This window comes from Pyrus communis, chromosome 3 (genome assembly GCF_041283825.1).
Source record: "Pyrus communis isolate YQ-2024b chromosome 3, ASM4128382v1, whole genome shotgun sequence".
NCBI lineage: Eukaryota > Viridiplantae > Streptophyta > Magnoliopsida > Rosales > Rosaceae > Pyrus > Pyrus communis.
Window position 1 is genome coordinate 2685581 of NC_142567.1, and position 26054 is coordinate 2711634.

Below are 26054 nucleotides of genomic sequence, written 5' to 3' on the forward strand. Positions count from 1 at the left end.
AAATTTACAAATTCTAAAATATAAAATTTCATCATTTTAATTTTTATCATTTTAAAATTTCTTAATAATATTAAATTTACTCATCCAAATGTAATGTAAGTGCTTTTAAATTTTCCAGCCATAAACGTTTTTAATTGTAAGAAAACCACTGTAACCATGACCAGATAAAATACCAAAGATGCCCTTATTATGTCACTGCTGGCCTTCCATTAACTCCGCCAGCCTCTTTAAAAAGAACCAGAAAAGCGGGAGACACAAATAAAGGCGTGGTCAGTCACAGAGAGAGAGAGAGAGAGAGAGAGAGAGAGAGAGAGAGAGTTATGGAGAAATCTAAGCTTAAGTGAGTGAGAGAGGGAGAGCCGGGAAATAAACAGAAGTACTGTTTGGAGAGAGGGAAAGTGACAGATATATTTTCCGGGAAAAAAATGACGACTGGAAGAATGGTGCAAGAACAGAACCTGGAGAAGCACATAAAGAAACAGATGGGGTGCATGGCTGGCTTCCTCCAGATCTTCGATCGCCACCAGCTTCTCAACGCCAAACGCCTCCCTTCGTCGGCGGTGAGTTTTCCATTTATTTTCTGTTTGGTTCCCGGGGAAATGCCCAGTGTTTCAATCTCGCTCCTCGTACTTTCTCTTTCATTGCATTTAATTTATCATTTATTGAAACACTCTCAGACGGTGGTGTCGTCGCCAGAGTCGGAGTCGGCCATGTTGCCGGAGATATCCAAAGAATTGGAAAAACAACCGCAGAACAAGACGGCACCGTCTCCAGACCGATCGAAGCAATCTCCATCTCCGATGACGGATCTCCGACCTCCGTCACCGGAAACTCGCGCCCCTTCGTCGCCGGAACTTTATCCGAAATCTCCTCTTCCGCTTCCAGTTTTCGAGTTCAAAGAAGGCACGAGGTCGTCGTGGAAGTTTTCCAGAGAAGCCCCGAGGCTCTCACTCGATAGCAGAGCCACCGTCGACGCCAAAGGAAGCCTATACCCGAGGGAGATCCGAACAAACGCCGCCATACTAACCGCGAGTCGAAGCTCCAACGTCGACGGAGGAAGCGATAGCGACAAGCAACACCGATCGCCCAGCGTTATTGCGAGGCTAATGGGACTTGAACCAATACAGCAGTCAAATCCCGAACCGATTAAACTCCGGAGATCCGCGTCCGAGTCCAGAGTGAACCGAGATCTGAACCAGTACCGGTTCGTCGACGGAAACAATTTCCAGCAGAAGCAACCGCCGCAACAGAATGTGCAGAGCCATAATTTTTCCGGCAATGCAGGCAAAGACGACCGGAGCTCCAATCGGGGCACCAGTCCGAGGCAGCCAGATCCGAAGAACAATGCGAAGGCTCAGAGCAAAGGAATGGCGCAGAGGAAGTGCTTCTACGACTCGGCGGACTTCTTCCCGGAGCCGAAGCAGAGTGTCTCTGTATACAACGAGATTGAGAAGAGGTTGAAGATGCGAGGAATCGACGAGCCGTCGAAAGATTTGGAGACGTTGAAGCAAATCCTCGAAGCTCTGCAGCTCAAAGGCCTCCTGCACTCCAGGAAAGCTTCCAATCAGATTAATTCCAGAAACTTCGTCTACGATCGGAGCTACGAATCACCGATTGTTGTAATGAAGCCGTCCAGATCGCCGAGCTCGACTCACCGTGCGGCCAGATTCGGAAGCGAGTCGCCGCCACCCAGTTCGGGGTTCAGGTCTAGGGCCGGAGTTCGCCGGAACGGTGAGTTGTCGCCGGCGGTGAGCCCGAGGCGCGACCTGCCGGAGAATGTACGGAGCCAGACCAGAGGGAGGAGTCCGGCTGCACGCAATGGCGGCGTGAGGAGTCCGAGTAGGAGAGGAAGACCGTTATCTATCGAAACGCAGCGGAAGGGGAATGATTCTGTGGAGCACAGGAGAGTGTCTCCAGTGCAGTCGCCTAAAATCAGTTCAAGAAGACCAGACCAAACGGCGGCGAATCGATCTCCCAGGAACATCAAGAAACCAACGGTTGAGATTGCTCCCAGGGAGGAAAAGGTGTTTCCTCGGGCGGAGGACGAATATTCCACCACCATGTCAGACAGCAGCATCAACAATAGCACCTCTTCACAAGCCGACACGGAGGTACATTAATCATCATCAAAACATTTATTAACGTAATTAATGTTTGTTTAATTAAGTTAATTAACGTAATTATTTTTTGTTTAATTAATTTAATTAACGTAATTAATTTTGCAGAGGTGGAAGGCGGAGGAGTACAAAGAAGGGAGGAGTGTGTTGGAGAGGTGCGATAAACTGCTTCACAGCATAGCTGAGTTGCAACCGAGTCCTGTCTCGGTGCTCGACTCCTCGTTTTACAAAGAGGAATCTTCGCCTTCGCCAGTCATGAAACGCAGCATTGATTTCAAAGGTAAAAACTTACCTAGACATCACGTTAATCATTGACATGCGTTTTACTTGGTACGCGTAATACCTTCTCACGTAACTTTAGTAGAACAAAAAGCCTTTTTGACAAAACAAAACTTTGTTATATAACAGTGCATGATTGGTTTGAAATATTGCCACTGCTAATGTAGTATTTCACTTGCATGAAAGTTCCACCACATGCACTATCATGCCATGCGTTCTTGCCTGTGTGACATAAAAAATTGTCGCATGAATTAGTTTTGAATATGTCACACACTATTTATGTACATAATTAGACTAAAATACTGTCACGACTCATGTCCATGAAATTGTTTGGGAGCTTTAGGTTGGTCTTTGTTCTTCCACAGTCCACGTAGACTTTGATTGCTAAATTTTGCGTTTTACTATCGTGACGTACGTGTTCGGAACTAGGCTCCGCTAAATTTTGCGTTTTACTATGGCGGCGTATGTCACACATTATCTTTTATCACATCCGTTTATCATGCATTATACGATAAAAATTTATTGTAAATTTTTTATTATTTAAAATTGAATATAAATAGTATCTGACAAAAAATGATAACACGATATACGATGAACAGATGTGATTAAATGATCTTTGTATCCTAACGAAGAGGATATGAAAGTGATTATCCTTCTACCAGGACACTGTTTTTGTGCAGTTATGGAGGTAGGGCTCCTCTGCACTTAAGCCCAGTGAATATTTCTGGTTAAATTTATACCCTCCAATAAATACCTGCCACATCGGTGCAAGAAAAAGCAGGACCCAAATTTGTACTTATTCACCTCAGCCTTTTTCTATGCTCACACGTGGATTGATTTTATTGGTCTTTCCATCTTAACGGGATAATAGGTAGGTGGTTGTGTTGTACTCCGTGATGGTGATGCTGGAGGAAAACGACCACGTTTTGATAGTCAAATGGAATTGATGAACCCTTAACTATAATCGGTGACTATGACCCACCGAATTTAGTGGCATATAGTCCGTACAGTATTGAAGTGTGACGTTTGCTATGTTACTTGTAGATCGGGATTTTAATTTGGTTGATTTGGTTTGATTGTTACATTTAATTAACTTTAATTTTTGGTTTGATGAAACAGTTGAAATGGAAGACATTTGGGGGGAGGCAATGTGGGGAGCCGAGTCCGAAATCGAAGACGGGGATTTCGTCTATGTATCGGAGATCCTTCGGGTTTCCAATTACTTACCGGAAGACTCCGACATTTTCCTATTACTAGAGAAGAAGCATCATTTCAAGGGAAAGGACACCTCCAAAGAGTCAACACTCGAGAGAAGGCTCATTTTCGACACCGTCACCGAAATTCTTGACCGAAACCGCCGATTGCCGCCGTGGAAGGCAGTCTCGTGGCAAACTTCGTTGCCCGAAATTTGGTCGGAGTTTCGGAGAATCCGAGAGAGGGACGAGTCCGAGGACTTGTTCGAGGTCATATGCGGGGTGTTGAAAAAGGACCTTGCAGGCGACTCAATCAACGGTTGGGGAGATTGTTCGATCGAAATGTCCGACACCGTTTTGGACATCGAACGGCTCATTTTCAAGGACTTGATCGGCGAAACGATCCGAGATCTCGCTGCTTTTCCCACCAACTATAGTAAAGTTTCGGCGCCTTGTAGGAAGTTGGTCTTCTAAAAGCATAAAGTTTCCATTTCGCGCGCTTTTTAAATTGTAATCAAAATTAAAATATCATCTTTTAGTTTTGAATCTTTTTTTTCGTATTTTAGATTAGAAAATGTTTGTCTCCGTTGTTAAAAACCAGGCAAAAAAAATCTAACGGTCGATCTGCTTTTGTAATCTGTAAAAAATGGTTTGTTTATTCTAATTTGTACTATTATATTTCGGGACATGTTGTTGAAAGTTGGAAGTGGGTTGCTCTCATGAAGATATGTTTTGCATGCCGAAAACATTGCATGATACACCAAATAGCATAATACAAGTGTTTTGATACTTAAGAAAAATTTCAACTGTTTATATTATGATATTTAATGTATCGAGTTATGTTTTTGACCGACTGCAAAGTTTCCCGCTCTGGCATGTGAAAAAAAGGTAAAAAGTACAAAAAAAAAAGGTAAAAAGTAAAAGTTGGGAGGGTGAAAAAATGGACAATGTTTTCCGCGATTGAATCAAAGATTGATTACACATGTTTTGTCTCAAGTGATGAGTAAACATTCCCATCATCATCATAAGTCCACTCCCATCTTAATCAATAATCATTCCATACCCTAAAATTTTGGATCTTATTGTATAAAAAAATTCATAACGTTTGCCTATTGTAATACTTTTCTAGTGCTAAAAATATAGAAAGAATTGAGAAGACTCGTTTACATCGTTACTCAAGTAACATGATGCTATGCGTTTCAAATTTTTTACATTAAGTTGCATAATTGGTTTGAGTCTCTGTTATACTCTGTCATGCACCATGACGTCTATATTTCATGTAATTGTTTTCTTGAAAATGGAACTAGGTGTGTGTTGAGTTGGCTCTGTCTCTTAATTAATTTGCTAGCTAGAGTTAGTTGCACATATTGATTATTGTTGTTGATAACGACGGATCTTGAAAGAACTCTAGGTGGAAGGATTAAGTCTGCACGCCACTCCAGTTAGCTGCTCTCGACTATTTAACCCTACCTCAACTTCTTTGAGACATTTTGTCTTTCACAGCGTTCACGCTTAAGGTGAACATCAAATGAATATTGAATAATTTCATGTGTAGAAATAGTGGACATTGAGAGAAACTGTGTACATTGATCGTTTTGTTGATCACCCTGTAACTTCTAATGCGTATAAGACGTCAACGAACATGATAAAACTATGCAAACATGCTCGCGACTGATCCTAACATCTTCCTAATTCGTTATATGGTCCAAAAGGAAGTGACTTAAATGAGAAAAAAAAAAAAAAAAAAAGAAGAAGAAGAGAATGAATTAGATTGGACTATCTGGTTAGTAACAAACAACTAACTAACAACAGTTAAGACCGTATTTATACCTATTTCGGCCCTTGAGCCTATGAAACCCATCTATCATTTACCTCATGTGTCTCCAGCTCCAATCTTTAAAATGCACAAACATACCTTTTTCAGGACCTGCTGAAAATGGTCCATCAAAAAGTCCTTATTTAGAATATGGTCCTCAAATTTTGTTAATTATTATCTGGATCACATGCTTTTCTTCATGACTTCATTATTGTCACTGTTTGTATATACAGGTCGTGTTAATCTACAACAACAAGCCGATACCCTATTCAATTATGTGGTCCATCAATCATACAAAGTCAAACAGTATTTTTCAACTCTTTATTTTATTTTTCTGGTTTGCCAAAGTTTTGGACCGGCTAGTAAGTCTGCTTAATCAGACAAGTTCTCACATTGGCCAAACTCGGGGAAACTAGGTTTATTGAGATCAGAGTCATGTTTTTACGACTGGTGCTCCCTATCGATAACATGGTCGTTTATTCCTACCTAAGTTCTTCTCTGGTAGGCATGCACTTGTCAATAATGTAAAGGTTATCTATTTTCCTTCTCTTTCTTGTATTATAAATGGTACTTATTAGGTTCATATGGTTTGTGCATTGTATCATGTCAATTTGGAAGATATTTATAGAAAAAGAAAAAGGTTCGAATTTGGTGGGGTTTGTTAACACACAAGGGGGTGCCAATTTTTTTTCCCTCTCAAAATTATTGTACGAGCAAAGAGTAATATATAAATTCTGATTCATTCATACTGTATATATACACTATATATTAGTGTTGTGGTACTTTTATTCTTAAGGTTGAGAGAGGGTAGATGTTTAAACTCTCCATCCACTAAACTGGTCTATGACAATTTTATACGGTTTGATCAGAGTTTGGTCACCGTCACCCAAAAACGTTCTCGAATTTGATAAACTACTAAATCAGATGTCGAAACAACAAGAACAATGGATTATATATAATGTGAAGGGGTTTGTTTTGTCTCTCATAACACACAAAAATACACACACACACACACAACTAATAGTGAGTGTGTGTGATGTGTTAATCCCACCAAACAACTCGTTTTCTTGCCTCTCGTATTCATTCCAATTAAATTCCCTTGCTCCCTCCCTAAGCACAAATGAATCAATCTCCTGAACCCTACGTACAAAGATATAGAAAAAAACGAAGGGGTTTTACTCAAAAACAAGGGAAAGATGGGGTCTTTGTCATGTGAAAAGGGCACAAGCTTATCTATGAATGTGTAAGAGATGTGGATGGGTGCTCTGGCAATGCCCACATGCCCATCATCTGCCATGGACTTCTCCATCATTTTCTTCTCTTTGATTGAGTGGTGGCTCTCATTCCCTCATAAATCCACCACATTTGCCCAAACTTACTTAAATCTGTCTGTGTTTTGGTAGGCTGTCATCGTCATCCCCATCGCTGTCTCCTCCCTAGTCCCTAGGGTTCTTAGCAGATGCAAAATTTCTATTTTTCTGAAATATTTTGAGTAGGTAACGTGAGTACATTATTGGCTTTGGCTATTGAGTTGTACTTGTACACTACTGAATCTGCATACACCAATGAAGATAAACCCTAATACCAAAAGGGTCGGAGTCGTATGCGTAAAGTTCCCTTGGAATTCGTCGTTGGTTAATGTATCCCATCTGTTACCAATGTAATTGTCTCTACAATACTTTGTTGTATATGTTTAGTCCCTCACAAGCTCATAATTGTATCCAATCAACTCATAGAATTTTAGGATAATTGCTCGTACAATGGAACCCAAGTTCGAAACTCACTTCCTCTAAATTAGATTAAAATAATGTCGTGTACCAAAAAAAAAAAAAAAAAAAAAAAAAAAAAAGTCCTAAATCTACTCTCTACCGATGGTTTTACTTTGGGAAAAGCCCCACTTACACAATAAACAGCAATAAAAAAAACTTATGCGGACTCCAATGGTGCCCATCAGGTATCGGTTGTGTACATTCGATCAACTCGTTACTTGCCCTCACATCTAAAAAAGACATTAGAATGCGTTTGTTGCATCAGACTAATTCGAACTGAATTAATTTTAAGGATTAAGCTAGACTAACTTAGGGCTGGTTTGGTATTGTTGTGCTTTGAAAAAAAACTGTTTTTGCTGTACTGTGAGAATAAACAGCTGTGAAATAAAGCAGCACAGTATTTGGTAAGTTTTTTTGTAAAAGTGTTTTGAAAAAAAAAAAAAACAGTATTATAATGTTTGGTAAACTTTTATGTAAAAAAAATGTGAAAAAAAACCGATTTTTCAAAACTTCTTGTTTTTGACTTTTTTTCACCCAAAACTGTGAAAAAAAGTTGAAGCTGATTGTTTACCAAACACAAAAACAGCTCCCAACTTTTTTTTATACCAGCTTTTTTCAGAATCACCTCAGTACCAAACCAAGCCTTAGTGAAGCGTTTGGTGTAGTATCGGATTAAGAACTAAAATAATAATATTTAATTCTATCTTTTACATTTTTTTTTCTTTTTCTTTTTTCTTTTACCTTTATAGAACACCCTTTCTCTCTAGAATGTTCTCCATTTTTTTCTCCTTCACATCCAACTGCCTGTGTCTCTCTCTTTTTACTTTCTCCCTCATCATCAAATTCCTTTTTCTTTTTTTTTGTTTTCATTCATTCTCAACAAAAGCTTCTGATTTGTCATATGAGTTTTTTCTTCTTCTGAATTTTTCACAAGCTTTTGAATTTCATTTGGGTTTTGGCAGATTGGTATTTTGTCTTCTGGATTTTGGCTGGCATCGTGGAGTTTGCCGACGATGTCTCGGCGGATGAAGGTGATGGTCGAGAGCGATATTGGGATGAGCAGAGGAGAAGCACTACCTTTCGACAGCGAGCTCGGCGATAAACTCGAGATATGCACAGGAAAAGCAGATATGAGGTCTCACGATTCTGGGTTCTGGGCAAGGAGAGAGGGAGAGAGTAGGAGAGTGAAACAGAGAGCGGAGAGAGGCAGTTCTTAAAGAGTCCCATGGTTTTCGGGGACTCCCGCTAAGAACGTCTAGTGATGCCTTTAGTCTAGGTGAGTCCGTGCTAGTCTCATTAACACTAATCTCGCGTGATATCAAACACAGGACTGGACTAATAGTTAGTCCAGTCTAGTCCAATGACACTTAGTGAGGGCAAACAAACGCCCCCTTAGAGTACTAGTCCACATGAAAGAATTTTATTGTTTTTAATTTGCCTTTTTTGCTACTTAATACTACAGTATAATGTTATTTCTCTTCACTTGCTTGTAAGTGGGAGATCTTAGATTTGAATCTCGTGAATGACAAGTTCAATACCAATTTCTTCACCCTTTGTTGTAAGGAAAATACTTGTGCCCCTCCCATGAGAATCTACTTGTCCCACCAATTGAGATTAATGTATCTTTATCGTACAAACATCATAATGAGAATGATTTTCTTTTTCACCAGCTAAAGACCATCTTTGCACCAAATTATTTAGAATGTGATTTAGCCATTCATGCGTGTCAAACCAATCAACTCTTTCGATATAAATTTGAATCCTCATAATGAACTGTATATTTGTTTGTTGCACATGAACGACTGAACGATTTTCAAAATTGAATTATTTCTTCGTATAGATTATAATAAAACGATTCCGATTATGATATTTGTATGATAATAATACGTTGATCAATAGTGTAAAATATACCATTAAATAAAATTGCATTTTTTTCTTTATTGGGCCTCAAACGACCCGTTATTCATTTTGGTTTGGGTCTTTCTTTGTGGTTCCGGTATCTGGGTTTTTGTTCTAGAGCAAAATTTTGAGGTTTGTTCCATTGGCCCTGAGTCACCATGTTCCAACTATACACCAAGGTCCACCAAATTTTGGGCCAATAAAATGGGTAAGATAATTCCTCCAGAACCAGTTAAGCTTCACGATCATTGACCCCCGCTTTCAACTTCTCACCTCAGAAGATTGAAGAAATTAATCAGAGCTAAGCTGCCAAGGTTCTAATTCACCTACAGCATTTGTGAGCATGTTATTTCTTTCAAATTCTCAAATGAGTATTACTCTTTGAAATCGTTTGATTTTCATCTAGTTTGGGTGATGGTGAAAATCCAAACGATTTGAAAGAGTATATTAAAACCCCTAGTCTTTAGCTTTATTTTGCTCTAGAACCCTAGTCTATGGTGGTGATGATGAAATCGTTTGCTGAAACTTGAATTAAAACCCTAGTCTTTAGCTTTGTTTTGATAACACGATATTTTAAATACTCAAATTTATATAGACGGAAATATGAATACGCATGTAGAGGGACGAATGAACACTGCTTTGATCGACTGACCTAACCCACGTCAGAAACCTTTAGCTTTATATATATCATAGAATATGATGGCTTAACACTGTTTATGAGGCTATGAGCAAATGGGGAGAGTGGGAGAAAGTGAATGACATTAGAGGGTGGATCCTTCTATTTCTGGTATTTCTTGATGATCCTTAAGGATTAACTTGTGTAGAAGTTTGACATGCAAATAAGATGCCTCTTACTTGAATGACGTGGTGTGATTGAGATAGAAAATTGGACTTTTTAGGAGGAAAAAAATTATTTCCACCCTCAATTGACAGTGATAGTGTGCTAACACTTCTTTCATTTTTGATATTATGTACATATAAAATATCGATTTTCTTAATACCGCTTACAATTACAAGTTGCCTATTTCGTGAAATCTGACTTAGTTGCATGGTGAAACCAAATTCCAACACCTATTGACAGAAGTCCATAAGTAAAACTTACCCTCAGAAAATTGGCTTATAGAAAAATAGTACCTAAAAACTGTAAATTAGTATAGAACATCACTTGTATTAAAGAAAATGTGATATATAGAGGCCTAAAAATTCTTTAGTTTCTTTTTTGTTCATCTCACTAAGCTAGGAACATGCCTCATTCTTCTCCACCATCCTTCTAATACTAGACATCGGGAACACATGAAGAAAGTTCAAAGCATATTATGATGATGAAGGAATTCCCCTTTCATCAGATGAATATTTTAATGGGTCAAAGATGGTCTCTTGGCACTTGGTTTTCTGTCTCAGTGAGATCGAAAAGACGGCAGAGGAAGTCTCCTCTGATGTTGAAGGTGGGGGACAAGACATTGCTAGGCCACCCTTTGCTCAACTTATACCCTACATTCCATCTCAACTCAAAAACTCCTTCTCCTCTCAGGGAAACCTAATTGCATTTTCCATTAGTAACTATGAAGCTGATGACACATCATCAAAATATTGCTATGATTACAGTGTAACAGTTGAATTTTGGTAATTATATCTTTGACCAGTAATTTAGTGGTTAAAAGCCCAGAGTATAAAATATTGCAAAATATACTAGAAAATTCGAGCAACGAAAACTTTAAGCAGATTACTATTACACAGCTAATAGTTTGAGGGTAAAAAAGTGAGATTTGAATTGTAACGCCTTGTCACATTTGTACATCAGTCATTGTTCTTTTCTTCCTGATGCCTCATGGGAAGAAAATGAAGATTCAACTAGGATCAACAAATTCCATGAGTTGAGAGTACCATAACCTTTCTCAGTTGCTTGTTGGAGCTGCAAATTTCTGTGATTATTTACTTTCTTCTAGTCATCCAGCTTGAACTTCTCCATCGCTGTCGAAAGAAGAGAAAGCGAACTGAGATGAATTTTGATTGCTTTAAAGATATTAAGTTTGATTAATATATATTCTTGTGGTCTAATATTCAATTATGATTTCAATAGCCACTTTGTTATAGATGCATAAACACATAGAATATAAGAAAATTAAGTCCTAATTCTAACTAGTTCAATTATGAGACAAACCTCAATATGTTCTTTATTAAAGAATGCATTTTCAACCGTTCTTTAATAGAGAATGGACGTGTTGCGCAAAGAATTTCTAGATTTCAATAGCTTAGTTTCTGCATACTTTATCCAAAATTACCTCTCTTTTTGCCATGGAAAGCATCCCATGGTGTTACTTGGAGCAGTCATTACTGTTGTGCCTTCTATTTACTTTGCCTGCATGCATCAGTTATGTATGAGATATATGATGCTGCATATTATGTAGCAAATAAAACCGAGTAAAACGATGAAGTATTACATAGTTTGTAGCATGGTTGCTTGAGTGCTGGATCGTTGGATATCTCTGGAGGATTCTGACCAAATATCATCTCACAGCTCATATCATCAAAATCTGCGGTATTGAATAATACAGCAAATTAAATCAAAGTTCAACTCTACTTGCTTGATTCAAATCAGATAGGTCACTTCGTCATAACAGTGGACCCTATCACATCACTCAAGTTCAATGCATTTCTCTATAAATTAGCTTAAGCTCTAGGTTCCAATTCACCGCCGACTAGCGCTTAGCATCTTTTAAAATATTACTAATCATGACTGCAGTAATTAGCTGCCACGTGGTGTACGTGAACAACGTTGATATTGGGTTCTCTCATCATATTATGGTGACATTATACGTGGGGCAAAGATCATTGGTCTCATGAGGAAAAGGAGAGTTTCATATTAGCTTGGAAACCAATTAATCATGTGTATATATTTGATTTGTGGCTAAGAATTCTGATATCAACTCTCTCTGATGTTAGAAGTTGGATCGTTCCAACTTGCAGAATTTGCACCCTTTGTGGGTTTATGCATGGACCCTCCATTGATATCATGATCATGGCCCTCCACATTTGAACTTTCACCATCACTTTATCAGCAAGTCTTCTTTCCTTTTTTACTGATCTTTAATAAAAATATTTGAATAGTAAATTAACTTTAAGAGGATATTTAGCATAGGTTTTGTTACCCAAAGCTTGTAAATTTTCTTCGAATCCTCAAACTTTTGTGACCATAAATTTTTAGTCTGCATATGGAACAGACGTCCGTTCTTGTTACTACATAAAAAAGTACTTACTTGGAACCATGTTGACTGGAGTTCCAAGGGAAGTCTTGATGAAGCTTTGAGATGGCACCTTGCACATATTAAGGCACATCCCTACACAATTGCTTTCCTCTAAAAACCTGCAAATTTTGTTGGAAAAATAAGAGAGAAGAACAACTTATAAAAAAAATATCTTAAAACAAAAGTAAAAGTGGAAAAAGGAATTATTACAGCTCAAGATTATGCTCATGGCGATTAAAGTATGAGTTTTACATTGTGATGGTAATTACGTGGTGATGACAAGTAGATGATTAATGATGGTAATGCAGAAGAAAGGAGGGCAGGATTAGCACAATGATTGGTGCAGATTGTTTTCAAGCAATAGAGGTGTCTTAGGTTGATGTGAAGAAATTTTTTAATGTAACAGGACACAACCCGGTATTTAAGTGGATAAAAAAAAAATTCAAGTGTCCAATCACTTTTATATGACATTTTGCATACCAAGCTGTGTTCCCGACATACTAAAAAAATTTATCAATTGGTGAGGGACCATTTTGGGGTAAAAATGAGGAATGAAACGAGGGCCGTATTCCTGACATACTAAAAAATCTCTCAATTGGTGAGAAGGGGAGACCCTTTTGGAGTGAGAAACTGAATTATAGTGAAAGGTGAAAACAAAAACTTACCTGCATTTCTTGATGTACACTACATTTTTCTCTTTTCTTCCATTGATCTCCGATTCTTTTACCTTCAAGAATTAGATCACTCTAGTAAGAATTTTCCAATTCTCCATTTAAAACGCCAATCACTTGTGCACATGAGTGTTCCATTTGTGCAAGTGACTAAACCCTAATAAGTTTTCGTATTTATCTTACAAAACAGTGTTAAAATCAATGGCGTATGCTATTTAACTAATTTATTCGTTATTTATGTGCACGATCCTTACAATTCCCAAGCAAATAGTCGAGGTAACGATATTCTACGACCGGCCAAAATAGCATATCTCCATGCAGTTGAATCCAAAAGGGCAAAAGGGGGCAGTTTAATGTAAAATAATTAATTATACAATAAATAGAGTAATACTTTTATTCTCTACTTACCTCACAGGGTCCCACCAACCAGGCAAAGAAAATGGTGGTGAAGATTGCGAAGTATTCCCTGGCAAATTTTGATTCTGGTAGGATTGTCCTAAGCTGTTCATCGGAGAATACAATTTTTAGCATAAGATCATAAAAAATATGCATATCTAAACAAGATCAAGAAAAATTAACTGAAATAATTAACAAACAGTAGGAAAAACAAAGTCACCGCAGGAAGCCAAGGAACCAAACACCAGAATACATGTTGATGGCAGGCGATAATTATGTCACTCTCTTCACAATGCCCCTCACAACCTAGCTAATTGGTTTTATCTTACTTTCTTTTTCATTTTCCTCATTATATAATTTAATTAAAAAAGTATCTTTTGATAATCTAATCTAAAGGATGGGATGTGGACGAAGATTCAAACGTAATTTGGTATATAAAAAGAATTTGATTACTCTACCTAGCAACTTGGCTAAGTTCATGTCTGCTTAAAATGTTTTTTCTTTTCTCCGTTTAATGTGAAGTAAAATGAAAGTGGTTTGGAGGCTTCCTCTCTCCCAGCAAGCAAGATGAGATTACTACTTCTCTTAGTAATGAACTTCCTTGAATTCTATGGTTCTCGAAGAAAATAAAACAAAGCACACACGTATGTGTAGATATATATATATATATTATGAACTTACCAAGGAAAATACTGGCTTTGGGAAGGCAGTATCAAGAGCTTGAAGAACTAGTTCTCTCTGTTTTTCTGGATTAAACTTCCTGGATGCAACTGTTGCTGCCTCCACCAAGCTTTCGTACCCGCTCTTATTGTTTCTCAACCCTACAAAAACGTTTAAATATAAGTAAATAAACCTCAAATAAAGTCATTTGTGATTCTTTTTTCTTTTTTCAGTCCATGAAATTATGAGATGAATGAGTGAATAAAGTGAGAGAACTTGTTGCAGCTTGGACATTCTGTGACAGATGATTAATGGCCATTCGATCGAACCAGTTATCTTTGTAGACTCTCTTCTCTTCTATTGCAGCACCTGCCGGTATTGTATCTGTTGCTATGTTCATGTTCTCGGCCGGCGTTGTAAGCACCGCGACGATCGAACAACGCGGTAGCTTGTTGCGTTCATGTACATGCCTTGGCCGAGCCATAGTTGTCGTTACAAAGCCGCTGCCTTGTAGAAAATGTGATGCTTCCATGTGAGAGAGAGAGAGAGAGAGAGAGAGAGAGAACAAAAAGTGCATGGAGAGTATTTAAAGGAAAGGGCATATGAGAGATCCTATGGTTTTGGAATCTTGCAACCTTAAAACTCTTAAAGTATTTCACGGAGGGTTGGAAGATACCTTTTGGCTATGCATTTGTTTGTTTTTGGAGCCAATTTCCAAGTGGAAGTAAACTAAGGCATGTGGTGTGTTTTGAAAAACCAAAAACAAAATATAATTAATTGACTGACATCGACGGATTAGCATATATCTCTTATGTAAATTAACTTGTTCAATTATTTATTTGTAATTACAATAAATAATTATTATTGACACTTGAAAAAAATTATCGTACATAAAATTTTTAATATACTTGATATTATGAAAATATTTCTCGATATATCCATAAAAAGGGATTGCCGCCGATAATCACAATGGGTGAAGCAATATTGTTCTAGGATTTCTCCAAAATTTTGAGGAATATTGACAATTTCCATACTTCTTTCCAAACAAGTTTGAGAGATTTTAGAGATATTTTAGTGAAAGTTGGGCAAAGTTTAGTTGAACATCGGTGCAATTTTAATCATAAAATTCTTATGGTTGCTAGCAAATTTTAAATTAAAAGGCAACAAAAATAATTCTTTCAACTATCTTAATTTTGTTCTTTCTATCATTAAGAAAATTTTTTTCATATTGTTAAGGTTTCATATACTCTTATAAAGTACAAACAACAAAGAATAGGACATATTTATACAATGTAATTGTTGGGGCCAAAAAATTTTACCGAAGGCCCAGGAGGATTGAAGGCCCAAAAATTTTGAACGGTTGTACGAACTCATGCTATTCCCAGTTATATTATGGAGGTGGATTGTCTGCCCTTCCATTTCCATACTCTTCCCATGACCTCCTGTGATGTGCGATCACGGTTAAGCTACGTCAACATTTTATATTAAAATTTTTTATAGAAATAATACAACAAAAAGTAATAGGAATATAAAATATTGACGTGGCTTAACCGTAACCACACAAACATGAAGGCATGAGAAGAATATGAAAATGGGAGGGCAGAAAATCCACCTCCTTATATTCTATGTATTTATCTGAAAAATTAGCAGTTAAGCAAGGTTTTACACAAGTTTTAATTAATTATTGTCATGCCAAACAAGGAACTATATCACGCCATGAAGAACACATTCGTTGAAACTTGACACCTACCAAGCTCACAGCCTCACATGACCCAAAACATGTCGTTTCACGAGGCTTCCTAAAGGAGTTGAGGTGTGGAAGGTTACGTGACACACCCCGATCGAAATCAAGGCGTGTTGGCCGTCACGCCTTGATTTCGGTTGGGGTGTGTCATTACGGAGGCTCACAAGGCCCGTAGAAACTCTTCGATAATTGAAACTTTAGTCTACTCAGGAACACCAAAGTCAAGCCCATTGTTTGGAGTGATCTCACGCTCGGTAAGCAAATGAAATAATTTTATCCATATGTTACAAAGAAAATTCTATTCCATCCTTTTAACCGTTGAAAATAAGTTATTTTTGACACCTCTTATTATTCATAGGACATAAGAAGGTTCCAATCCATCTATTTATTTGCTGGTGACTGGAGGCCTTATGCCCCTTATGTCTGAGTTAGCGCGAATTATGCCTCGATATTGCTCTAAATTTAGACTAACGATATATCTATTGAAATTAAAACTTACACACTTGATCGTACACTCATCTCTTAGAAAAACATATAAACGTAGCACAAATTTGACTTTGAGCGGACAGTGTACAATCAAAGGCCAACAATTAAGCCACGTACACAACCACTTGTATTCGACAAAAAACCAAAGAATAAAATGGCAGGCGCTTGTGTTAAATCAACTTGTTAAATAATTTGTAATTGTGATACCAAATTATTATTAGCACTTAAAAGTCAAATGTCATTTTACATATTTTCTCTATAAATAAATAAAAGACATTGTACTTTGCGAAATACATAATAAATTTTTAAAGTTCTAATAACAGTTTTGGTAAAAAAAAAAAAAATAGTAATTACATTGTTGTTTTTCCTCGACACACCTTTGTGTAATTATATTCATTGTATTTGTTTAAATTGATAAATATGATGGTCAGAAATACAAAAAAGTGCGTAAAAAGAGAAAAATAATACATGGTCATCTTTTTCCATTCCAATAATGCTGAAAACCCATGCATTGCATCGGCTGGAAAATATGAAACATGTTTGAAAGTAAAGTTAACAAAATATACAGTACAGATTGAAGTTTGAGTCAACAGTGTGCTGCCAATCTGTGACATCCCACATCGCCCAGGGGAGTGATCCTTATATGTATATTCCAATCCCTACCTAGCACGAGGCATTTTGGAAGCTCACTGGCTTCGGGTTCCGTAGGAACTCCAAAGTTAAGCGAGAGAGGGGCTAGAGCAATCCCATGATGGGTGACCCACTGGGAAGTTGCTCGTGAGTTCCCAAAGACAAAATCGTGAGGGAATGATAAGCCCAAAGCGGACAATATCGGACCGGGATGTGACAATTTGGTATCAAAGCCAATCCCTGGCCGGAAATGTGCCGACAAGGACGTCGGGCCCCTAAGGGGGGTGGATTGTGACATCCCACATCGCCCAGGGGAGTGATCCTTAAATGTATATTCTCATCTCTACCTAGCACGAGGCCTTTGGGAAGCTCACTGGCTTCGGGTTCCGTAGGAACTCTGAAGTTAAGCCAGAAGGGAGCTAGAGCAATCTCATGATGGGTGACCCACTGGGAAGTTGCTCGTGAGTTCCCAAAAACAAAACTGTGAGGGAATGGTAAGCTCAAAGCGGACAATATCGTGCTACGGTGGTGGAGCGGGCCCGGGAAGTGATCCGCCCCGGGCCGGGATGTGACAATTTGGTATCAGAGCCTAACCCTGGTCGCGAGTGTGCCGACGAGGACGTCGGGCCCCTAAGGGGGGTGGATTGTGACATCCCACATCGCCCAGGGAAGTGATCCTTATATGTATATTCCAATCCCTACCTAGCACGAGGCCTTTTGGGAGCTCACTGGTTTCGGGTTCCGTAGGAACTCCGAAGTTAAGCGAGAAGGGGGCTTGAGCAATCCCATGATGGGTGACCCACTGGGAAGTTGCTCGTGAGTTACCAAAAACAAAACCGTGAGGGAATGGTAAGCCCAAAGCGGACAATATTGTGCTACGGTAGTAGAGCGGGCCTGGGAAGTGATCTGCCTCGGGCCGGGATGTGACACAATCCATGTACATAATCACATGCCCAAATTTTTAGCATTCTAAAGCATTTGTGTGGCCATTCAATACTACGGTCTGATAGTACTCTTCTTCACTTGTCAATATAAGGTTTTAAATTCCAATTTTGTGAATAACAAATTCGATATCAAATTAAGTTACCTATTGTATGACTTAACCAAACTTTCATTTCTCTTTAATGTAAATATATCGTTATCCTAAAAAAAAAAAAAAACATTTGTATGTCATTTAATTATATTTCGATGTCATTCCTAAGTTGAGAGCACTCCTTGTCAACCTATTTAAATAGCTTTTTACTTTCATAGTAATGAACTAGGAAGGTCTTTTGCTTCATTTCATCCCTATATATATATATATTGTACGGATTCGGATTGGAAAACACCTATTCTTTGACACATTTTAATATTCATTTTATAAAGCTCATTTTGTAATATATTTTATCATCATAGATTATTTATGCAAAAAATTAAACAAATCCAAAACTGTTCATTCATTTCATTGTAATAAAGAAAGAGTAGTGATATTCACACATTTATTTTTACTTTTCACATCCCTCTAAATTTCTAGCCGTCAAATTGAATGAATTGAAAACGATCAAAAGCCCAAAAATAACGAAGGTGTGTGAATAGCAATATCCTAAAAAAATTTGAGCAAATGCAATTTTGTTAAAAAACACTAAATTAACTATCATTTAATCTAACAATCATATAGTTTCAAATTTGAGTATTTTTTTTATAGGCATGATCTTTGAAAGAGTAACTAAAATATAAATTATTCAGATCGTTGATACACACTACAAAATGAACTTTACAAAATAGGTGTTAAAATGTGTACATCAATCATGGTCCTATATATATTGATATTAACAATATATTTAAACTAAGAAACGGAAAAAACAAATTGATTTCAAACTCACCATCAATAAAATTCAAACCTAAAATCTCTTATTAAAGTAATAGCACCCCTATTTATTTGTCTTTTGATTTATTATTGTTTCTTTCAATCCAAAGTACTAAAAATACGAGTGCAAGAGGAAAAAAAATGTTGCATTGAAATCATTTCGGGCTAAAACGGCCCGAAGTGCCAGCATATCCATCGGCACCACTCTTAAGCCAACAATATATTGGTCACAAAAATTAATCAAATTGTATGGCCTTTGATTGATCCATCAATCCATCCAAAATCATATTTCAATGGAGAGAATGACAACTCTCAAAACTGACTCATATATATGCACATAAAGAAGAAACCATTCATCCACCCCCAAGATGATAGCAACATCACCAAAGCAACGGTGATCGTTGACCCCAGACACCACCACATTAATAAGTTGTCTGTTGGAAATATAAAATCGACATAAAACCTTTCCATTAAAAGAACGCAAATTTACAAAGATCAAATGCCAAACCGAAAACATACCATCTTCTCTTGATTGCGTAGACGTGATCATATATTATGATCGCCTTCTTCAACCACAGAAGCATAGGAAGAATTTTATCAAAGCAGAAATTCTCTATTTCACAACAATCATCATCTTAAACCAGAAGAAGAGCTTAAAAGGTCACATGATATAAATAAAGACATTGAGAATACCTGGTTAAACTATCCAACAAAACACATGAAGATGAACAGACATACAGATACCAGTTCAAACGGACAAGCACGAGATTGCCCATATGTACTACTAAATCCAGCTAACCTAAACAGCCACTAAAACACAAGAATAAAACAGTCATAATATTAACCGCCATTAGTGAATGCCCGTTTGAATCATCAAATCTTGAATCACTCCTTGGAGGTCTTGTTGATGAGGGACTTGTGGATGTGGGGGATGACACCACCTCCGGCAATGGTTCCCTTGATCAGAGTGTCCAGCTCCTCATCTCCCCTGATGGCCAGTTGCAGATGCCTCGGTGTGATTCTCTTGACCTTGAGATCCTTGCTAGCATTTCCAGCCAACTCAAGAACCTCAGCAGTCAGGTACTCGAGGATTGAGGCCAAGTACACTGCAGCAGTGGCGCCAACACGCCCATGAGCAGCAATTCGCTGTTTCAGCTGCCTATGAATTCGACCCACCGGAAACTACACATAACCAAAATGCAAAGTGAGCACAATCCAACACAAATTAAACAAACCCAAATGCAAATTCATCAACAATAAGGCAAATAAAACGAACCCAAAAGCAGTTTCAGCACCAACAACACAGATTAAACAAACTCAAATGCAAATACTGCAAAAATGATGAAAATAATACAAAGCCATATGCAATTTCAAAACAAGCAACACAAACTAGATAAACCCAAATGCGAATTCAGCACCAACGACACATTGGTAATTTTGAACTGAAAAACTGGAGTACCTGGATACCAGCGCGAGATGAACGAGAAACAGGCCTCTTCTTGTCCTTGTCCTTGTCCTTGTTAGCTGCTGTGGTTTTCGCTGCTATAAGCCCCTTCCCGCCTTTGCCCGCCATTTCTACCAGCAAAAATCCTTTTCAAATTTCAGAATAATATATATATATATATATATATATATATATATATAATAGTACAAACAGGAGACCCTAAAAGAAATTGAACGAAACAGGACTTCGCAGAACGTTGAAATTCAATTCCTAATAATAAAAAAAATGTTATATTTTTTCCCAATTTGTTGCAAATCGGAAATGGAAACACTGCCGGTAGTGAAAAGGAAGGTGAATTTCGACCCAATATTCAGAAAAATTAATTCAAATTCAGTGGGTGAAGTCAACCGAAACCCAGATCTGTAAAAGTAACTCGCACATCCCAAGTGAGAAATTTCAGAAAAATCAAGTTGAAATCTAGCTTAAAAAATCGTACGAACCACAAACACAAAACGAAGCGTTCCAGATCTGAGTCTTATCTTCCCTAGCCGGGAAATCGACAATTCCAAAGTAAACGACGCAACCCAAAGGAAATCGCGGCTAAAAAAACCCTAATCGGGAAAACCAACAAATCTTTGAGATCGAAAGTATGCACAGCGAGAGAGAGATAGAGAGAGAGAGAGAGAGACCTGAAGAATTCTTGGGAAGCTTGAAGACCGAAGGGAACCGTAGAGAGAGAGAAAGAGGGGAAAGCCAAATTTAAGAGGGAACGGGGAATTGGGTAGTTTTACCCAAACCCGGAGGGTAATATCGTAATTATGGTGCGGGGATTTTGGGTCCGTTTTGAATGCGGTCGGTACAAAAGGCGGTTCGTTTTGGGTGGGAAATTAAAATTTTCACCAATTTCGATTTCAAAATTTCCCACTTTGTTTTCCCTTCAATTGAATCCCAAATCTGACCAAACTATTTTATTGCCAAGGTCCTTGGCATCTTACATACAACGCGTTGTGAGTTTAATTTTTTATATTTGTGAATCTCACAATAGTTATCTGGAAACGATTAAATGTTTCTGTAAGTCTTTTTGACATTCGAAAAAGTAGAATGTCATTACGAAAACATCAGTTGGTTTCCCTTTTTTAAAGCGAAAGAAAGTCTTTGACATATTTGTTACGCAAGGCACTCCACATCGTCACATCTCTTTTTGAAGACAAGGTAAATTGAGTAATAAGTTAGCATCACATGTTCGTGTAAAACTAGACGAAAAAAAAACCCACCATCACCAAATACAAATGACAATATAGAATTTGCTCTATATAAGTCATTGCATCAAATAAATTGGAAAATAAAATGGTCTTTAATATGCGCTCTTTGTTTGATCTAATGGCTTATAAAGGGGTTTTTGAACATTAGTCCTTGCAAAAGATTAAAATTAAAAAAAATAAAATAAAATCTGGTGTTAGATTATATATTCAATTTTATCCCTTGAGGTATACTTTTATCAAAATTTATATTCAAAATTTGTTATTTTAATGTGTATTTTTATTTAATCTCTACACATTAAATTTTAATTTATTAATATGCACATATTTAGTTCTTTAGTTATAAATGAACATAAATGAGAAAAATATAAAAAGAATTTTGTGATACAAAAATATATAAATATATAAGTGTACAGAAATGACTGTGCTGAAATATATAAAATTGACTTTTTTGTACCGAAATATTTGTACCTACGTGATTGTACTGAATATATTATAATGAATCTAAATGTATGTACTGAAATGTATTATATTGAATTAATACTGAAATGTATGTACCAAAATGTACGTACCGAAATATAGTATATTGAATTAATGTACTTAAAAGTCAATAATCAAACGAAAGGTATTTAGGTCATCTCCAACCGATCCGGCCAGAGGGCTAGAAGGCCGAAAATAGCCTGAAATGACTTGAAAATCATCTCCAATGGAAGGCTAGGCCAAAAGGCTTATGGGCCCTACCAGACCAAAAATACCAAATCAGGCCAACCGGCTGGCCCAATCCAACCAACCAACCAGCCCCGGAACGACCAAATGTTTGAACTACAATGGCTAGCTGACATCAACATGACACCAGCTAGTTGATGCCAAGTAGCCGTTGGATTTTTTTTTTTTTTTTTTTTGGACAAAATTTCAAATAAATAAATAAATAATTCTAATTTTTTTTTTCCTATAACTACCTAAGCCATTAAACAATATTAAACGATATGGAAGATCATTAAATAACATTAAACAATATTAAAAAAAAAACATTTAACAACATAAAACTTAAACGTCTACTTCATGTTTCTTTTGCCCCAAAGATGTGCAACAAGATCCTGTTGTGGCCCGCGAACGTATCATCCTGTGGCGCCTCATGTACTCATTTAAAGAGATATCGACATGTGGCACTCGAAATCCAAGACGTAAAATTATTGAGATTCCATCTCGAAAAATTATTGAGGTAGTTTAATTTAATTAACCATATTAATTCAATTAAAATAATAAATTATGTTTGGCCTATGGCCCTTTAGCCCCTTTGTTGGAGATGATTTTTTTTTTTCTACAGGGCTATGTTTGCCCTATAGCTCTTTGGCCCCTCGGTTAGAGATAGTAAGAAATATGGTCTGGCACTGTTCATTAAAATATTAATTTCTTGGAGGGCTATAGGGCTAAAAAGAGCCCTTTGGCCCTCCTTCGATTGGAGATAACCTTAGGTTCGAATCTCGTGGATGACGAATTTGATACCAAATTAAGTTGTTTGTTGTGTGACTTAGCCGAACGCCCTCCCCCTCTAGGCCTTAGTGTAAAATATATCGTTGTACTAAAAAAACAACTCAAACATGTGTACCACAAAGTACGTACCAAAATGCATGTATATGTTTGTATCGATGTATATACCAAAATATTCAAATGTATTAATATACCTAAATGAAGAACATACAAAATTGTTACCAAACTATACATTACAAAAAAGAAATTAGTTGCCTAAATGTAGACATTAAAATATATTATGATAAATGAAATGAAAATTAAATTTAAATGTAATTAATACATTAAAATAGGATAAAAAGATAAATAAAACATCAAAATATAACTAATAAATGAGATGGTTAAATGTATTAGGGACTAAAATTGAATTTTAATCTTACACAAGGTTATAGTCTAAAACTCATCTTTTTTTAAGGATTAAAATGAAGTTTTCTATATAAAGAACACCTTTACCAATCCATTATCATGCAGTGTTTAAAATATTAGTATTGCTAGAAATATCAATATGCAAATTTATAAAAATATCAACATCGATGGGTGTTTTTTATATAGAAATTTGAAAATTTGCTTAAAAACATGGACATTTAAAAGGAAATTTTAGGGAATGTCATATGACAATTTGTCGATAATTAACCGATATGTCGAAAATATTAACAAAATATATCGATTTTAGCCGAAATTTAAGAGGTACTATGATTTCTTGTGAAGCTTAGACTTCACGCAACCCCCCCCCCCCCTCCTCCCTCTCTTCCATATTTTTCTTTAATTTTTTGATATTTTCACAAAAAAATCAACGATATCGAAGAAATTTCAAACACTATTATCATGTAGCTACTAAAATTTTCCTCTCCTTGAAGTCCTTTTTTCACATTATTGAAGTCCCTTCTCTTTGAAGTAAAAACAAATTTATCAAAAACACAAAATAAAATACGAGTACAAAAGTATTAAGACCAAAATCCAACAGGCCCCAAATGGTTGGGCCACCAATATTGTAGTAAGGGTAACACATCGGTTTTTTAGGACATGGGGTATCTTTACTTGAGTTATTAGGCCTGATCTTTGTTTGTTGGGTTTTCTCCCCTTTTGAGGGAGATTTCACGAAACCTTTTTTTTTTTTTTTTTTTTTTTTTTAATAAACGATATTATCTACACTAAGAATATGAGGTAATAAGTCAAGCCTTACAATTAGCTAGCACTAATGTGGTTCAAATTTTCCTTTGACGAGTTGTAAAGAATTTAGAAGAGTCGAGCTTTAAACTTGAAGGGACCAAATCCATTCATTTTTCACCACTTTCCAAGGTTTAGTAATCAAGTCTCGATCAGTTAGGACTTCATACCATACACGACATGTTACATTTGCATTCTTTTCTTGAAAGGATGAGCTTATTCTCCACTTACATGACATAATTTCGTCATAGAAATTTCATAATTGGAACTGTTTAATTTTTTAATCTCCATTTGAAAATCATCAATAAAAAAATCATTCAAATCGTATATATCAAATAGATGGACACAAATAATAATGCAATAAATTTTTAATATTTTTAAAAATGAGGCACATGTTATTAATTATTCTTGGGTCAATCACTCGAAAAAAACAAAGGTTATGTGTTACATTATTACAAACTCATATCATATGATAAAAAATAAAAATAAAAAATAATTCCAACGCATCAGTTCTCGAATATTCTGTATGAAAATGCCTTAAATATAGTGTGATACTTTATGTTTTTATAAAGGTTTTTTATCTAAAATGATCTCTACGATTGGTAACAACTCATCGTTTTGGACTCTGAGATTTGAAATTGATAGAAGTAGTCTCTGATTTTGTCTACAATCAATCGTTTTGATCCTTCTATGAAAAATTTCTATTAAATAAGGACTGTGACAAAAATTCCCTCAATTTAATAAACAATGGGCCAAAATGATATGACAAAATTGAAGGTACTTTTTTCATTTTCTCCTTATGTAACGAAGATTTTCACGGAATGACTAAAATGATTAATGTGAACAAACTTAGGAACCCACTTCTATCGATTTTAAATTTCAAGAACCAAAGTAAAGAATTATACCAATCTCAAAGACCATTTTGGCTAAAAAGCGTTTTATAAGTAAACGAATGGAAGGGGTGAATGTAGGTTCTAACTTTGTTACAATCAACCGGGTAATTGAATTTCTTAAATCCTCATTCAACCTTTTGAACCCCGTGGCTGGGTCAATTTGTGTGGAAATTATGATAATTAACAAAGTTAAAGCAAAGCAACCCAATTAACTTTTCTATAAAGTCAAAAAAGTGAACAGCTATTGATTTGTTTACAAAAGTGATCGCAAGATAATCAGTGAGTAGATAGACCTTATGATGGAATTTGTGGCCCATTGTAAACCAATTTTTTATCTTAAATAAATACGTTAATTAATAATTAAATAATAATTCAATTATCAATAATTTACAAAATAATTAAATTAGAGGGAACATAAAAAGAAGAAATTGAGATAGTTGCAGAGAGATGGTGAATAGAGAAGAGAATTTCTTTTTCTTGTTTTCCTTTTTCCTTTGATTCTTAAATTTCATCATACAAGAGGGTAAAATTGGCATTAACTTTTTTATTTTATTAAAATGTTAGTGTGAGAAATAAGATAGTGAAGTAAGTTTATTAACACTCACCATTTGTTGAGATTTACATTAAACCCTCGTTTGAGTGAAAAAATGTGACATCCCACATCGCCTAGGGGAGTGATCCTTATATGTATATTCTCATCCCTACCTAGCACGAGGCCTTTTGGGAGCTCACTAGCTTCGGGTTCCGTAGGAACTCCGAAGTTAAGCGAGTAGCACACGAGAGCAATCCCATGATGGGTGACCCACTGAGAAGTTGCTCGTGAGTTTCCAAAAACAAAACCGTGAGGGAATGGTAAGCCCAAAGCGGACAATATCGTGCTACGTTGGGAGAACGGGCCCGGGAAGTGATCCGCCCCGGGTCGGGATGTGACAATTTGGTATCAGAGTTTAACCCTGACCATGGTGTGCCGACGAGGACGTCGGGCCCCTAAGGGGGATGCATTGTGACAT

The 26054-nt window shown here is 36.7% G+C and overlaps 3 protein-coding genes across 3 annotated transcripts; 1 reads left to right on the forward strand and 2 right to left on the reverse strand.

Annotated features, from left to right (window-relative positions):
• The first annotated feature begins 217 nt into the window (after positions 1-217).
• LOC137716254 (uncharacterized) lies at positions 218-4309 on the forward strand. The gene is made up of 4 exons (XM_068455681.2): positions 218-560; positions 678-2111; positions 2226-2397; positions 3516-4309. The coding sequence occupies exons 1-4, from the start codon at positions 426-428 to the stop codon at positions 4061-4063; spliced, it is 2289 nt and encodes a 762-aa protein (XP_068311782.2). The 5' UTR covers positions 218-425; the 3' UTR covers positions 4064-4309.
• A 7079-nt stretch (positions 4310-11388) lies between these two features.
• Positions 11389-14577, reverse strand: LOC137715013 (beta-carotene isomerase D27, chloroplastic-like). The gene is made up of 7 exons (XM_068454212.2): positions 14322-14577; positions 14067-14206; positions 13398-13490; positions 12984-13045; positions 12331-12437; positions 11515-11607; positions 11389-11432 (listed from the first exon to the last, which is right to left on the reverse strand). Exons 1-7 carry the CDS (start codon positions 14575-14577, stop codon positions 11389-11391), a joined length of 795 nt encoding a protein of 264 aa, XP_068310313.2.
• Positions 14578-19343: 4766 nt separating this feature from the next.
• Positions 19344-21011, reverse strand: LOC137715336 (histone H2A variant 1). The gene is made up of 3 exons (XM_068454626.2): positions 20885-21011; positions 20211-20326; positions 19344-19933 (listed from the first exon to the last, which is right to left on the reverse strand). The coding sequence occupies exons 2-3, from the start codon at positions 20322-20324 to the stop codon at positions 19637-19639; spliced, it is 411 nt and encodes a 136-aa protein (XP_068310727.1). The 5' UTR covers positions 20325-20326; positions 20885-21011; the 3' UTR covers positions 19344-19636.
• Positions 21012-26054: the final 5043 nt, after the last annotated feature.

Coding starts and splice junctions, on each gene's coding strand:
- LOC137716254 (XM_068455681.2), top strand. CDS start 426: ATGACGACTGGAAGAATGGTGCAAGAACAGAACCTGGAGAAGCACATA. Junction 561..677: donor AACGCCTCCCTTCGTCGGCG/GTGAGTTTTCCA, acceptor AAACACTCTCAG/ACGGTGGTGTCGTCGCCAGA. Junction 2,398..3,515: donor ACGCAGCATTGATTTCAAAG/GTAAAAACTTAC, acceptor TTGATGAAACAG/TTGAAATGGAAGACATTTGG.
- LOC137715013 (XM_068454212.2), bottom strand. CDS start 14,577: ATGGAAGCATCACATTTTCTACAAGGCAGCGGCTTTGTAACGACAACT. Junction 13,491..14,066: donor CAAAGCCAGTATTTTCCTTG/GTAAGTTCATAA, acceptor TCCGATGAACAG/CTTAGGACAATCCTACCAGA. Junction 11,433..11,514: donor GCAACCATGCTACAAACTAT/GTAATACTTCAT, acceptor TGATGCATGCAG/GCAAAGTAAATAGAAGGCAC.
- LOC137715336 (XM_068454626.2), bottom strand. CDS start 20,324: ATGGCGGGCAAAGGCGGGAAGGGGCTTATAGCAGCGAAAACCACAGCA. Junction 19,934..20,210: donor CATCTCGCGCTGGTATCCAG/GTACTCCAGTTT, acceptor GGTTATGTGTAG/TTTCCGGTGGGTCGAATTCA.